The 15590-nt window shown below is 42.0% G+C and overlaps 1 protein-coding gene across 3 annotated transcripts in view; it reads left to right on the top strand.

Annotated features, from left to right (window-relative positions):
• COL14A1 (collagen type XIV alpha 1 chain) overlaps window positions 1-15590 on the top strand; it is a 245408-nt gene that overhangs the window by 199029 nt on the left and 30789 nt on the right. For all 3 annotated transcript variants that reach the window (XM_050802163.1, XM_050802164.1, XM_050802165.1), the window contains exons 41-42: window positions 4167-4220; window positions 4691-4762. In XM_050802163.1, coding sequence (XP_050658120.1) covers window positions 4167-4220; window positions 4691-4762 — 126 coding nt within the window. The remainder of the gene's footprint in view (window positions 1-4166; window positions 4221-4690; window positions 4763-15590) is intronic.

Genomic DNA, 15590 nt, shown 5'->3' with positions numbered 1-15590 from the left:
CAGTACCTATTTTGTGTCAGCAATGTGTTAAGAAAGTTTTAGGAATGTAGCAGTGAATAAAACATAATTTTCTGCCCTCAAAAGAAGAAGAGAAAGAAGAAATTCCAACTTTTGAGGATACTCTTTAGGTAGAACTTAAAGCAAACAAACGTCTTATCCAGTCTCTGCTTTATTTATTTATTTTTTGAAACAGGGTCTCACTCTATCACCCAGACTGGAGTGCAGTGGTGTGATCACAGCTCACTGAAGTTTCAACCTTCTGGGCTCAAGCAATCCTCCAGAGTAGCTGGGACTACAGGCGCAAGCCACCACACAGAGTCATTTTCTTTTTCATTTTAATTTTTTTTTTTAATAGAGATAGGGGTGTCTCTATGTTGCCCAGGCTAGTCTTGAACTCCTGGCTCAAGTGATCCTTTTGCCTCAGCCTCCCAACGTGCTGGGATTACAGGCGTGAGCCACCACACCCAGCCGCAGCCTCCACTTTTGGTTTGATCACACTGAAGCACTAGCCCTTTCACCAAATTAAGCTCATATGTAGGAGCAACATTTCATTCATCCTTCCAGATGATATGCACATCATGTCCATAAATCAAGTGAATTCAAGCCCCTTCACAAGAGTACCCTTCCAGTGTCATAGATGAGAACCCTGACAGATTGTTGTTTTTTAAACTCCTTCTCATCTGATTAGGAGAGGGGAATAAATGTGTTATTTCCTGCTGTTCTTCCTTGGAACAATGCAATTTTCTGCAGTTTCTTTTCTACAGCTTGCCTCCTTCTGTGGAAAAGTTTCCCCTCACTTGTTTTTGGAATGTTTCCCCTCTGGACACAGCCTGGCAGTGACTCGGGGAGAACTCCTGCAGTAACACTGCAGTTTTGGTTGCTGGGCGGTTGCGTTGGCCACAGGTCCTCTGGGCTCACACATGGGTGCGTGTTCACTCCCTAGCCAGTGCTGGAAGAGTTTTAAAGCAGGAAGCAAAAGATGACTTTTTGAAAATGTCTCCTTAAGTTAATGAATATGTGCCCAGGGTCCATTTTTCTAAGAACTTCATCTCAGAAATAAGAATATATTATTATAAACTTATTTGAAAAAATTAGTAAGGTTTTCTTCCAACTCTCTCTTGGCCCCAGGTTTTCTCACTTGTAATATGAAGGAGTTGAAATGGATGAGTTCTAATGTCCTGTTCATCCATCACATATTTTGATTGATGTTTGTCCTTCTTCCTGGACATGCTACATTTAAACTCCGTTTAAAATAATTTATTGACTGGGCGCAATGCTCATGCCTTTGATCCCAGCATTTTGGAGAGTTAAGGCGTGCAGATTACTTGAACCTAGGAGTCCGAGACCAGCCTGAGCAATGTGGCAAAACCCCATCTCTACAAAACATACAAAAATTAGTATGTTTTGGCTGAGTCCCCACCCAAATCTCATCTTAAATTGTAGCTCCAATAATTCCCACATGTCATGAGAGGGACGCAGTGGGAGGTAATTGAATCATAGGGGTGGCATAGTAGCATATGGCTATAGTCCCAGTCACGTGGGAGGCTGAGGTGGGTGAATCACTTGCACCCAGGAGGTCAAGGCAGAGGTGAGTCATGATTGTGCCACTGCACTCCAGCCTGGGTGGCAGAGTAAGACTGTCTTAAAAAAATGAAATAAAATTGTTTATTTCAACTGATATCAGCATTAATTTTTATTGTTTAGTTAGCAGGTCTAAGGACCTGTGTATGTGTGTGTAATGTAATCTGTATCAGGGTTTATCAAGACTAATATTTTTGACTGAAGTGCAAGAATATAAGTAGTAGTAAAAATAAAAATACTTATGTATCAGGATTGGACAGCAATTATATAAACAACCCTAAAATCTCAGTGGTTTAATGCAATAAAATGAAATAGAATGAAAGTTGATTACTTGTTCACAATCCAGAGCTGTCAGCAAGGGTGGGTGGAGGAGTGGTGGATAGGGAGTCTCTGCTCCACACAGTCATTTAGGAACTCAGCGTCTTTTCATCTTGGAAAACTTATCTTCAACATTTGGGCTTTAAGTTTGCTCCAGAGTGAGAAAATAAAGCGTAGAATCACCCACTGGAAATTTTTTTGAGCTAAAACTCATACTAGCCCCCTGAAACTAGCCCCTTTTCATTGGCCAGAACTCAGCCATGTGACTCCAGCGTAATTGCAGAGAGAGTGCAAAACAGCTAAGCAATGTGCCTAGGCAGGAAAGGAAAATCACAGATATTGGTGAGCCCATGCATCCTCTGCCTTATCTGGTTTCTGACTCGCTAGCATTCTGAGGTTAAGAGTGTGGCGAAGGGCCTTGCTGACCAGTGTTTCTCCTCCACACTCGTCCTACCCCTATGTATTATTCTTCTCACGCTGCTAATAAAGACATACCCGAGACTGGGTAATTTATAAAGGAAAGAGGTTTAATGGACTTCGAGTTTCACATGGCTGGGGAGGCCTCACAGTCATGGCAGAAGGCAAAGGAGGAAAGTGATGTCTTAAATGACAGCAGGCAAGAGAGCATGTGCAGGGGAACCCCATTTATCAAACCATCAGATCTCGTGAGACTTGTTCACTATCATGAGAACATCATGGAAAAGACTCACCCCTATGATTCAATTACCTCCCACCATGTCCCTCTCATGACGTGTGGGAATTATTGGAGCTACTATTTAAGATGAGATTTGGGTGGGGCACAGCCGAACCATATCACCCTGCCTTGGCACCACCTCTCACACTCTCCTAACTCGCACACCATTTCCTCTCCCTCAACCTTATCATTGCTGTCTTTTATTTGACACCTTGAGGTAGGGAGACATAATGTGAGTCTGGACAGACCTAAAAGATGCATTTTCTGCTGGGCGCGGTGGCTCATGCCTGTAATTCCAGCACTTTGGGAGGCTGAGGCAGGCGGATCACCTGAGGTCGGGAGATTGAGACAAGTCTGACCAACATGGAGAAACCCCATCTCTACGAAAAATACAAAATTAGCCGGGCGTGGTGGCGCTTGCCTGTCATCCCAGCTACTTCGGAGGCTGAGGCAGGATAATCGCTTGAACCTGGGAAGGGGAGGTTGCGGTGAGCTGAGATTGCGCCATTGCACTCCAGCCTGGGCAACAAGAACAAAACTCTGTCTCAAAAAAAAAAAAAAAAAAAAAAGGATGGATTTTCATGGTAAAATAAGTGGAAAAGACGGCTTACTGGAAAAGTGGCAAGAATGTCAGAAAAGGAGTTGGGAGAGTCTACAAAGATGCCAGGAGAGGTTTGAGTTAGTTTGAGATGGAAAATAATTATTCCAATGGGACATCAATTCCGTGGTGAAAATTCAACTTCTCCCTGTAGTAACAGGTAGTGTTTGAAAAAATATTTTATGAAATTTTATGAATCTGATAAAATTTAGATTGAAGATTCTCTCTTAAATTAACTGCTTTGGAAAGGCCAGCATTCATAATTAAGAGCTATAAACATTTAGGAGTAAATCATCCCAGCTCTTATAGTTTTTTTAACACTTAACATAAAAAACACACACATACATATATATTCTATAATTTAAGAAGATGTTTTTATAAAGAACATCACTTGCTTTCTGCCTTAAATCCTTCCACCAGGGAATGAGGCGCAAACATGTGCTCATTTGTAAGCCCACAGTAAATCTGCCCAGTAGTCAAAGCTCAGTCATTGCTGCAGGAAATCCTCCCAAATCTCCTCCAGCTTACTCCTGAAGTTGCAGACTTTCAGATATTGCAGTACTCCTAATGAAAGACAGATCCCTCTGATAGAGATTCCTTGCCCAAGACTCTCTTAGGTCATGAAAGACACTAATTCATCTTTTCATCTGCTCATTAATGACCAAGAATGGATCCTCTTCCCATTTGCTATGCTTAGTTTAGTAAAAGCACTTTTTGGAAGCAAGTTCCTGTTTAAGTTTGTAAGTGGCATTTCTTACACCTAAAATTCTTGCACTGAACAATTTAATGGAGCCAACAGACACAAACACCTTGCCAAAAACAATTTCCATGAAGAGTTTAAAGGCAGTGAATCCTTGGTAGTCCAGAGCAAGCAGCAGGACTTGACCCCCAAACATGAAAAGGAGTTAGATGAGCCCATTCTGAAAGCCATGTAAAGCATCTGCTTAGCTGACACACTGTGTTTCTTTTCACCAGGGCCTTCCAGGAAAGGATGGATCCTCGGGACCTCCAGGACCACCAGGGCCAATAGTAAGCCTTTCCAGAAACTGCTGGAACACACTCTGTTTTAAAGCATTTCATTTCCTTTGAGAGGTTTTCTTTTGCCAGATCTTTTACTCGGCAGCCACCTTCACTATAGTGTAACAACTCATCCCTTGGTAGAGAACTCTTCTTAAAACTTTTTAGAAAGATAATGTATCCCTATTGCCCGACTATTCTATCTCAGAGTCATTTTGCCAGAAGATCACCTGCATTGATTTAGCTTTTATTAAATCACAAGTAAGGCTTGAATTTGAAAGAACCACACCTGACATATAGTGAGGAGACTAAAAAAAAGTCTTCCCTCCATTTTTGGAAATTGGGAACAGGAATGAGGTCCCGGTGATGAGGGGGAGGGAAGCTATCATGGTGTGTATTTGTTACGCTTGCTTAAAAGTTGGCTGTCATTGATGAGAATGTGTGATTCCTGACTTTGTTCCATTTTCCTACCTCTCTTCTAGGGCATCCCTGGGGCCCCTGGAGTCCCAGGAATCACAGGAAGCATGGGACCGCAAGGCGCCCTGGGACCACCCGTGAGTATGCAGCCGTAGTCGCTCAGAATGAATGCCCAGTCATCACGTTTATTTATGTGTTTAAATTTACCAGCCTCTCTGCTAGTCAGAGATGTTTATTCAGCACTGTTCTCTATGGAAATTCATAAAGGAAATTGGAAAAGCTTCTAGGATAAAGATGAAGATCAGATTGTGCATATGTCATGGCTAAAGATAAATGGTCCTAACAGGGAATAATCTGTCATGCTTTTGCTTATATTTCTGTTGCTTGCTATTCTGCATTTGGCTAAGTAAGCTCAATATTATCTCTCCAGAGGTTGGGCACAACAGCTATGTGTTAATCAAGCTGGGTTCCCAAAGGGAAAAATACAAAGCTTGGGAAATTCAAGGTTTAAGGAACGTAAGATTAGATTTTTCTCTTCTAAATTCTACAAGACAGAATTTCCCATTAAAACACACACTCACAAGTGAGAGGTGTTATAAGTGAAAACATAAGGAACAGAACTCTTTAACTCAGATTTTTGTTCTTCTAGTCTCTTAGGTTGGTGTTTAAATGTGATCAATGGGAGGGGAAGGGAAAAGGTGGACGAAAAACAAATGAACACATCTGGGCCTGTTTCTTCATCTGTAAAATGAGGTCATTGTATTACACGGCCTCTGGAGACATGCTTGGCATCTTCTGGTGACATGCAAGTTGTTCCTTCTAGGTTAGATGTTAGTCAGCATTCTGATATTTATCTGTGAATTGCTAAGTCTGCATCCACAAACTAAAACATTGAAAAATGCAAAGATGTGTACGACTGCAAACGCACTAAGAACGTGTGCAGCAGTGAAATCCGATGGATGAGGATGGAAGCGTCTAGTGAATTAGATTCCTGATACCACTTAACAAATTGCCACAATCTCAGTGGCTTAAAACAACACAAATTTGTTATCTTACAGTTCCGCAGGTCAGCAGTCTGGCACAGACCTCACTGAGTTAAAGGGAAGGTGTCAGTGTTTCCTTTCTGGAGGCTAGAGGAGAGAATCTCTTTCCTGGCCTTTTCTAGCTGCTAAAGGCCTCCCATAGTCCTTGGCTTATGGTCCACCTGCATCTTCAAAGGCAGCAATGTTGCATCTCTCTGGCCTTTTTCTGCCATGGTCACTCCTCTCTGACCACAGCCAGGAAAGGTTCTCTTCAGGACCTATGTGATTACATTCAGGCTAATCTCCCTAGATAACTCCCAAATCCTTAACTAAGTCACATTCGCAAATTCCCTTTTGCCACATTAGGTAACATATTCACAGGTTCTGGGGATTAGGGCAAAGAAGTTTGAGGGGCCTTTTTTTCTGCCTACCATAGTAAACAAGATGTAACAGAAATGTTGGTTCTCATTCAGAAAGTGGCCTGTCTTCCTCTAGCAACCCAGATAGTCTTGCTCCTCTTATTCTTGAAACTCATTTTAATAAAATTATTTCATCCTCAGAATCCTTTTCTGGACCATGACTCACATGAGACTTATGTAGGTACACAAACCCATACAGGGTATGCACATAAATAATGCATCTTGATTTTAGCAAATACATCCTAATTTGCACATCCAAATAAATGCTATCCTTAGTAATCACTTTATACAGCTGCATCTTTATTCTGATTGCAATGTCATTCAAAATACCTTTAGATCTCTTCTTTTTATGTCAACCTAGTACTGGGTCACAGAAGAAAATCTGATTGCTTTATCTTCACACATCTTTTTTTAATTCAAAAACATGTTGCCAAGTATGATCCTGCACCTAGAAGCATACACTGAAACCCACATGTGTGAGCACATGAAAAAATGCATGCATACACACACACACACACACACACACGTACCCACACACATACCTGTCTTCATTCTTTCACTGCAAGCTTATCTATTCATTTAATTCAAAGCTGTATCATACCAGAAAAGAAACTTAAAAACATACTCTCTGGTATTTGGCTTCAGTCCACTTTCCAGAATGTGCTCCTGGGAACCAGAGTTTTAGAATATATCCACAGTGCCAGACAGCAAGGGGTCCTGGTCAAAGAAGTGGCCCTGACCTGACCCTAACTAGCTGTATAAGCCTAACTAGCTGTATAAGCCACATGCACAGAAACTGCTTGCCTAATCTGTTTCTCAGAAATTCATGGCAAGTCTTAGGACATCAAAAGCTTTGAGGCATCCCGAAGTGAAATTAGAAAACACCCAAAACTAGTTTAATTTGGTTAGACAATAAATGTATTTGTGCATGAGGTTCTTATTCTTACTAGCATCTCCTAGAACTAGTTTCTCCTAAGCCAGGCTAGGAAAAAGCGAGGTATAGACCGATCCTGACCCAAGAGGGAGGGAATAGGAAAGAGGGAAGGAAAGAAATGCAGGCTCTGAGAGCTATGGGAGAGTTGACATGGAGCATGGAGAGCTAGAGTGAGACCTGGAATGTTTGAGTAACTATGATAGCACCCTGCTCACCCACCTGGCCTTGGTGGCTCTGGATTAGACTCCAAATGTAGTATCTACAGAAATGCCAATAAAATTTTCCCATAAATAAAACACTTGTTCATAATGTGGTTTTCATTGTAAATCAGCAGAAAGGGGCCCTTGATAGCAGCAGGAGGGGCCTTTGTGCCATTGGCACTTTGACCAGAGGCAGAAACCATTTGGCCTATAAGCATCGGGTAAGGATACCACAGTTGGCTTGGGGATTTCCTCTCAAAAGCAAGTTGCTTTCTGAACTGTCCAGCCCAGACTTTTCTGGACCTGCTGGCTCCCAGATGCTTGCTGCCTGCCAGACTGGCATGACTGTGACAGCAGGCTCTGTGTCATGGTGTTAAGGCCTTGATTGATTTCCCATGGATGTCTGTCTAGGAAGGCATGAGGGAAAGGGACCAAGAGGGACAGGCTGCACCGCTGAAAATAGCAACATGTTTCCTACAGTGGGTGCCAGAAACGCTTGCTTTTGTGCGCTCTGCTTCCAGCTGCCGGCTCCCTAGGGCAGAACGTACATTGCTGCTGCTGAGGTCCTAATTTCTATCTAAGTTTTGAGCGTTGGCTTAGGTACAGTTCTTCCTCTGCAGCTGTTAGAGAGTGATAAAGCACACGAAAGAAGGAGCTGCTTACTGCTGGGGCCATGTGTTCAGCCAGGTAGACAGGTCCAGGGTTACATCACTGACGGAGCTTTGCATTAGAAGTCAGGATACCTGGGTTCCTGATGTAGCCCTGACATGACTCAAAGTAGCTGTAAGCCACATCACTTGCACAAATCATCTAGCCTTTCAGAATGTCAGTTTCCTAACCATTCGTTTAAAATATTTAGGGAGTGAGCACAATCCATATAAGATTAAATGGTGGGGACCGGTCATGAGGGATACAAAAGATCTCAAGACATTTTTCCATACTGTTGAGAAATCCAGAGAGAATGATGTTTTTATATACGAAGCTGTAATAAAGGGCAGAAAGTGTGAAATGCCTTAAGGGAAAGACAAGGAAGTTGCTCTGAAAGCTCCATGAAGAGAGAGACCCCTAAGCTGAGGGGTAGGAGTGGTGGCTTCAGAAGGAGGGACCATTTTGCTGAGATCTTAGAATATGGGTAGGATTCCCACCCACAGAGACAGAAAGATTGCATCACTTAGGTGACAGTTGCAGAAAAACATAAGGCAAACACAGAGCACCCCCGTCTCGGTACATTTTACTATTTTTCAATTCTTTCTCTAGTTCCATCACGACTACTGCAGTTTTGTTTCAGGCCCTGCTCGCTGCTCCCAAAGACTATCCTGAGAGGCTCTCATTGGCCCCCCGGCCTCTGCTTTAGCCCTGTTCTAGTCCATTCCCCAGCTGCCAGAACATCTTTTAGTGCAACTCCCACATGTCACTGTCTGGCTTGAATCTCCTCCTTATCCCTGGAGGAAGGAGCCCAATTGTTCAGCACAGAGCTCATGGCCCTTTAGGATGGGCCCCTACTTTCCTTTCCAACTTGGATTACCATCCTCCCTTCACTTGGATTCACTCATACATTATTTAAAGTTCCCGAAATATATGCCATACCATTTCACACGTTTGTCTTTGGGGATGCTAACAACTTACAGGATGCTCTTTGGGATGCTCGTTTGCCTTACTGGGCTGCATTCTTTTTCACTACTTGGTGAGCTCCCGGCAAATCCTTCTTTAAGGCTTCTCATCTCCCGTGTAAAGCCACCCGTCCCTTTGCAGGCTGTTAGGTACTGCATTTCAACTATTGATGTTTGTCTCTCCACTAAAAGGATAATTCCTTAAGAACAGAAATTTTATCATACTCCTGTGTAGAGTCCTAGACCCCAGTTCAGTGTCTAACACATAGAGAGTACTTAATATGTATCTATTAAAAGAAAAAAAGAAGGCTGGGTGGGGTGGCTTATGCCTGTAATCCCAGCACTTTGGGAGGCCAAGGCAGGCGAATCATTTGAGGTCAGGAGTTTGAGACCACCCTGGCCAACATGGTGAAATCTCGTTTCTACTAAAAAAGAAATACAAAAATTAACTGAGTGTAGTGGTGGGTGCTTGTAATCCCAGCTACCCAAGAAGCTGAGGCATGAGAATCGCTTAAACCCGGGAGGCGGAGGTTGCAGTGAGCCGAGATCATACCACTGCACTCCAGCCTGGGAGACAAAACAAGACTCTGTCTCAAAAAAAAAAAAAAAAAAAAAAAAAAAGAAGGTACTTTTATATTCTAGTTAGGCTGATGTTCAAAGGCATGTTAGAGGCATATTAGAAGAATATTCTTATAGATTAAGGGTCAGGTCATGGAAGACATTTCAAGCCAGCCTAAGATGTTTTGATTTAGTTTAACAGACATCTTTAATATGTGGTACTTGAACCACAAGATCATTCCTTTTCCTTCCAGCACTAAAATTCGGTGAATCTATGAATGTAGCCACTGTATTTTCCTTTCTTTACATTTCGAGTGCTCCTAAAATTAAAGGAAAGTGTGCCACTTTTTCCTGCCTACATCTGCAGGGAATATGTGTTTTCCCTCAAAGCATACTTTGGCGGAGTTATGGGCCTTCACTTGCTCAAGAATTTTTATTTTGTTTTTGTTTTAATTTGTAAAAATCAAAGGAACGATGTCAGAAAAGTTGGAATAAAAAAAATTTCTTGCCATACAGATATTTCATTAAAAAGATCTTTCACTGAGACCGCCCAGCTGCACCCTTTGGCTACTTAATAACCAGCATCATGAGACTGAGTTTGAGGAATTTCAAGCCCAATTAAACACATCCATCCCTACATACCAAAAGGTGCCAACAGCTGATGCTCTCCATTTACCATGTCAATCAGGTTTGCACTATAATTGCGTTCTCTAGATTTGAAACATTTTCAAACAAGCCAGTTTAATAAATGATAGCAAGAATAGCAGGAAAACTGTCAAAAAATGTATTGGTGCAGAAATAAAGTTATTCAAGATAAAATAGATTTTTAAAAAAATGACGCAAGTTGCAACCTAATTCTGAATTACTAGAGTTAGGCTTTAGGCATGGTATGTTTGCTTGTTTTGCTTTATTTTAATTGAGAAAATATTATCTTCCCTGGAATAGAAGATACGAGCTGGCAGAATTGCTGAGCAGAGTTCTCTTTCAACAGAGCGGTAGAGTGTACTCAGGATGTGTGTGGATTCTGGAGCCCACAATTTAGGTTCAGGTCCCCAGTTTTTTCACTTCCTTATTGCATGGCCTTGAGCAAGTGACATGACCTCTTAGTTCCTCATTTTCCATATCTGGAAAATGGGAATAATATAGGGTTGTTATAAAGAATGAATGAGTTAATCTTATAGGAGTATTATAAGCACTAAATAAGTTAATCGTATAGGAGTGTTATAAGAATTAAATGAATTGGGGCGGTTCCAAGACGGCCAAATAGGAACAGTTCCAGGCTACAGCTCCAAGCGTGAGCAACACAGAAGACAGGTGATTTTTGCATTTCCAACTGAGGTACTGGGTTCATCTCACTGGGGCTTGTTGGACAGTGTGGGCAGGACAGTGGGTGTAGCCCACGGAGCATGAGCTGAAGCAGGGCAAGGCATCGCCTCACCTGGGAAGCGCAGGGGGTCAGGTAATTCTGTTTCCTAGCCAAGGGAAGTAGTAACAGATGGCACCTGGAAAATCAGATCACTCCTACCCTAATACTGCACTTGTCCAACGGTCTTAGCAAACGGCACACCAGGAGATTATATCCTGCACCTGGCTCGGAGGGTCCCACGCCCACGGAGCCTCGATCATTGCTAGCACAGCAGTCTGAGATCGAACTGTAAGGTGGCAGCGAGGCTAGGGGAGGGGCATCTGCCATTGCTGAGGCTTCAGTAGGTAAACAAAGCGGCCAGGAAGCTTGAAGTGGGTGGAGCCCACTGCAGCTCAAGGAGGCCTCCCTGCCTCTATAGACTCCACCTCTAGGGGTAGGGCATAGCCTATCAAAAGGCAGCAGAAACCTCTGCAGACTTAAATGTCCCTTTCTGACAGCTTTGAAAAGAGTAGTCGTTCTCCCAGCATGGAGTTTGAGATCTGAGAACGGACAGACTGCCTCCTCAAGTGGGTCCCTGACCCCCAAGTAGCCTAACTGGGACGTACCCCCCAGTAGGGGCAGAATGACACCTCACACTGCCAGGTACCCATCTGAGATGAAGCTTCCAGAGGAACAATCAGGCAGCAACATTTGCTGTTCAGCAATATTTGCTGTTCTGCAGCCTCTGCTGCTGAAACCCAGGCAAACAGGGTCTGGAGTGGACCTCCAGCAAACTCCAACAGACCTGCAGCTGAGGGTCCTGACTGTTAGAAGGAAAACTAACAAACAGAAAGGACATCCACACTGAAACCCCATCTGTACGTCACCATCATCAAAGGCCAAACGTAGATAAAACCACAAAGATTGGAAAAAAACAGAGCAGAAAAGCTGGAAAATTCTAAAAATCAGAGTGCCTCTCCCCCTCCAAAGGAACGCAGCTCCTTGCCAGCAAAAGAACAAAGCTGGATGGAGAATGACTTTGACGAGTTGAGAGAAGAAGGCTTCAGACGATCAAACTTCTCCGAGCTAAAGGAGGAAGTTCGAACCCATTGCAGAGAAGCTAAAAACCTTGAAAAAAGATTAGACGAGTGGCAAACTAGAATAACCAGTGTAGAGAAGTCCTTAAATGACCCGATGGAGCTGAAAACCATGGCACGAGAAATACATGACACATGCACGAGCTTCAGTAGCCAATTCCATCAACTGGAAGAAAGGGTATCAGTGATTGAAGATCAAATGAATGAAATGAAGCGAGAAGTTTAGATAAAAAAGAGTAAAAAGAAATGAACAAAACCTCCAAGAAATATGGGACTATGAGAAAGGACCAAATCTATGTCTGACTGGTGTACCTGAAAGTGACGGGGAGAATGGAAACAAGTTGGAAAACACTCTGCATGATATTATCCAGGAGAACTTCTCCAATCTAGCAAGGCAGGCCAACATTCAAATTCAGGAAATACAGAGAATGCCACAAAGATACTCCTCGAGAAGAGCAACTCCGAGACACATAATTGTCAGATTCACCAAAGTTGAAATGAAGGAAAAAATGTTAAGGGCAGTCAGAGAGAAAGGTCGGGTTACCCGCAAAGAGAAGCCCATCAGACTAACAGTGGATCTCTCTGCAGAAACTCTACAAGCCAGAAGAGAGTGAGGGCCAATATTCAACATTCTTAAAAAAAAGAATTTTCAACCCAGAATTTCATATCCAGTCAAACTAAGCTTCATAAGTGAGGGAGAAATAAAATCCTTTACAGACAAGCAAATGCTGAGAGATTTCATCACCACCAGGCCTGCCCTACAAGAGCTCCTGAAGGAAGAACTAAACTCGGAAAGGAATAACTGGTACCAGCCACTGCAAAAACATGCCAAATTGCAAAGACCATCGATGCTAGGAAGAAACTGCATCAGCTAACGAGTAAAATAACCAGCTAACATCATAATGACAGGATCAAGTTCACACATAACAATATTAACCTTAAATGTAAATGGGCTAAATGCTCCAATTAAAAGACACAGACTGGCAAATTGGATCAGTGTGCTGTATTCAGAAGACCCATCTCACGCGCAGAGACACACATAGACTCAAAATTAAGGGATGGAGGAAGATCTACCAAGCAAATGGAAAACAAAAAAAGGCAGGGGTTGCAATCCTAGTCTCTGATAAAACAGACTTTGAACCAACAAAGATCAAAAGAGACAAAGAAGGTCATTTCATAATGGTAAAGGGATCAATTCAACAAGAAGAGCTAACTATCCTAAATATATATGTACTGCACCCAGTACAGGAGCACCCAGATTCATAAAAAAGTCCTTAGAGATCTACAAAGAGACTTAGACTCCCACACAATAATAATGGGAGACTTTAACTCCCCACTATCAACATTAGACAGATCAAGACAGAAAGTTAACAAGGATATCCAGGAATTGAACTCAGCTGTGCACCAAGCAGACCTAATAGACATCTACAGAACTTTCCACCCCAAATCAACAGAATATACATTCTTCTCAGCACCACATCACACTTATTCCAAAATTGACCACATAGTTGGAAGTAAAGCACTCCTCAGCAAATGTAAAAGAACAGAAATTATAACAAACTGTCTCTCAGACCACAGTGCAATGAAACTAGAACTCAGGATTAAGAAACTCAATCAAAACTTCACAACTACATGGAAACTGAACAACCTGCTCCTGAATGACTACTGGGTAAACAACAAAATCAAGGCAGAAATAAATATGTTCTTTGAAACCAATGAGAACAAAGACAAAACACACCAGAATCTCCGAGACACATTTAAAGCAGTGTGTAGAGGGAAATTTATCGCACTAAATGCCCACAAGAGAAAGCAGGAAAGATCTAAAATTGACACCCTAACATCACAATTAAAAGAACTAGAGAAGCAAGAGCAAACACATTCAAAAGCTAGCAGAAGGCAAGGAATAACTAAGATCGGAGCAGAACTGAAGGAGATAGAGACACAAAAAAACGCTTAAAAAAACAAATGAATCCAGGAGCTGGTTTTTTGAAAAGGTCGACAAAATTGATAGACTGCTAGCAAGACTAATAAAGAAGAAAAGAGAGAAGAATCAAATAGATGCAATAAAAAATGATAAAGGGGATAACACCACCGATACCACAGAAATATAAACTACCATCAGATAATACTACAAACACCTCTATGCAAATAAACTAGAAAATCTGGAAGAAATGGATAAATTCCTGGACACATACACCCTCCCAAGACTAAACCAGGAAGAAGTTGAATCACTGAATAGACCAATAACAGGCTCTGAAATTGAGGCAATAATTAATAGCCTACCAACCAAAAAAAGTCCAGGACCAGATGGATTCACAGCCGAATTCTACCAGAGGTACAAGGAGGAACTGGTACCATTCCTTCTGAAACTATTCCAATCACTAGAAGAAGAGGGAATCCTCCCTCACTCATTTTATGAGGCCGGCATCATCCTGATACCAAAGCCTGGCAGAGACACAACAAAAAAAGAGAATTTTAGACCAATATCCCTGATGAACATCAGTGCAAAAATGCTCAATAAAATATTGGCAAACCAAATCCAGCAGCACATCAAAAAGCTTATCCACTACGATCAAGTGGACTTCATCCCTGGGATGCAAGGCTGATTCAACATACACAAATCAATAAACATAATCTAGCATATAAACAGAACCAAAGACAAAAACCACATGATTATCTCAATAGATGGAGAAAAGGCCTTTGACAAAATTCAACAGCCCTTCATGCTAAAAACTTTCAATAAATTAGGTATTGATGGGACGTATCTCAAAATAATAAGAGCTATTTATGACAAACCCACAGCCAATATCATACTGAATGGGCAAAAACTGGAAGCATTCCCTTTGAAAACTGGCACAAGACAGGGATGCCCCTTCTCACCACTCCTATTCAACATATTGTTGGAAGTTCTGGCCAGGGCAATCCGGCAGGAGAAAGAAAGAAAGGGTATTCAATTAGGAAAAGAGGACGTCAAATTGTCCCTGTTTGCAGATGATGCGATTTTGTATTTAGAAAACCCCATCATCTTAGCCCAAAATCTCCTTAAGCTGATAACCAACTTCAGCAAAGTCTCAGGATACAAAATCAATGTGCAAAAATCACAAGCATTCTTATACACCAATAACAGACAAACAGACAGCCAAATCATGAGTGAACTCCCATGCACAGTTGCTTCAAGGAGAATAAAATACCTAGGAGTCCAACTTACAAGGGATGTGAAGGACCTCTTCAAGGAGCTCTACAAACCACAGCTCAATGAAATAAAAGAGGATACAAACAAATGGAAGAACATTCCATGCTCATGGATAGGATAGGAAGAATCAATATCGTGAAAATGGCCATACTGCCCAAGGTAATATATAGATTCAATGCCATCCCCATCAAGCTACCAATGACTTTCTTCACAGAATTGGAAAAAACGACTTTAAATTTCATATGGAACCAAAAAAGAGCCCGCATTGCCAAGACAATCCTAAGCCAAAAGAACAAAGTTGGAGGCATCACACTACCTGACTTCAAACTATACTACAAGGCTACAGTAACCAAAACAGCATGGTAGTGGTACCAAAAGAGATATAGACCAATGGAACAGAACAGAACAGAGCCCTCAGAAATAATACCACACATCTACAACCATCTGATCTTTGACAAACCTGACAAAAACAAGAAATGAGGAAAGGATTCCCTATTTAATAAATGGTGCTGGGAAAACTGGCTAGCCACATGTAGAAAGCTGAAACTGGATGCCTTCCTTACACCTTATACAAAAATTAATTCAAG

The sequence above is a fragment of the Macaca thibetana genome, chromosome 8, assembly GCF_024542745.1.
Source record: "Macaca thibetana thibetana isolate TM-01 chromosome 8, ASM2454274v1, whole genome shotgun sequence".
In the NCBI taxonomy this organism is placed as follows: Eukaryota; Metazoa; Chordata; class Mammalia; order Primates; family Cercopithecidae; genus Macaca; species Macaca thibetana.
The sequence above is the reverse complement of the archived record's forward strand: the minus strand, read 5'-3'. Positions and strand labels throughout refer to the sequence as shown.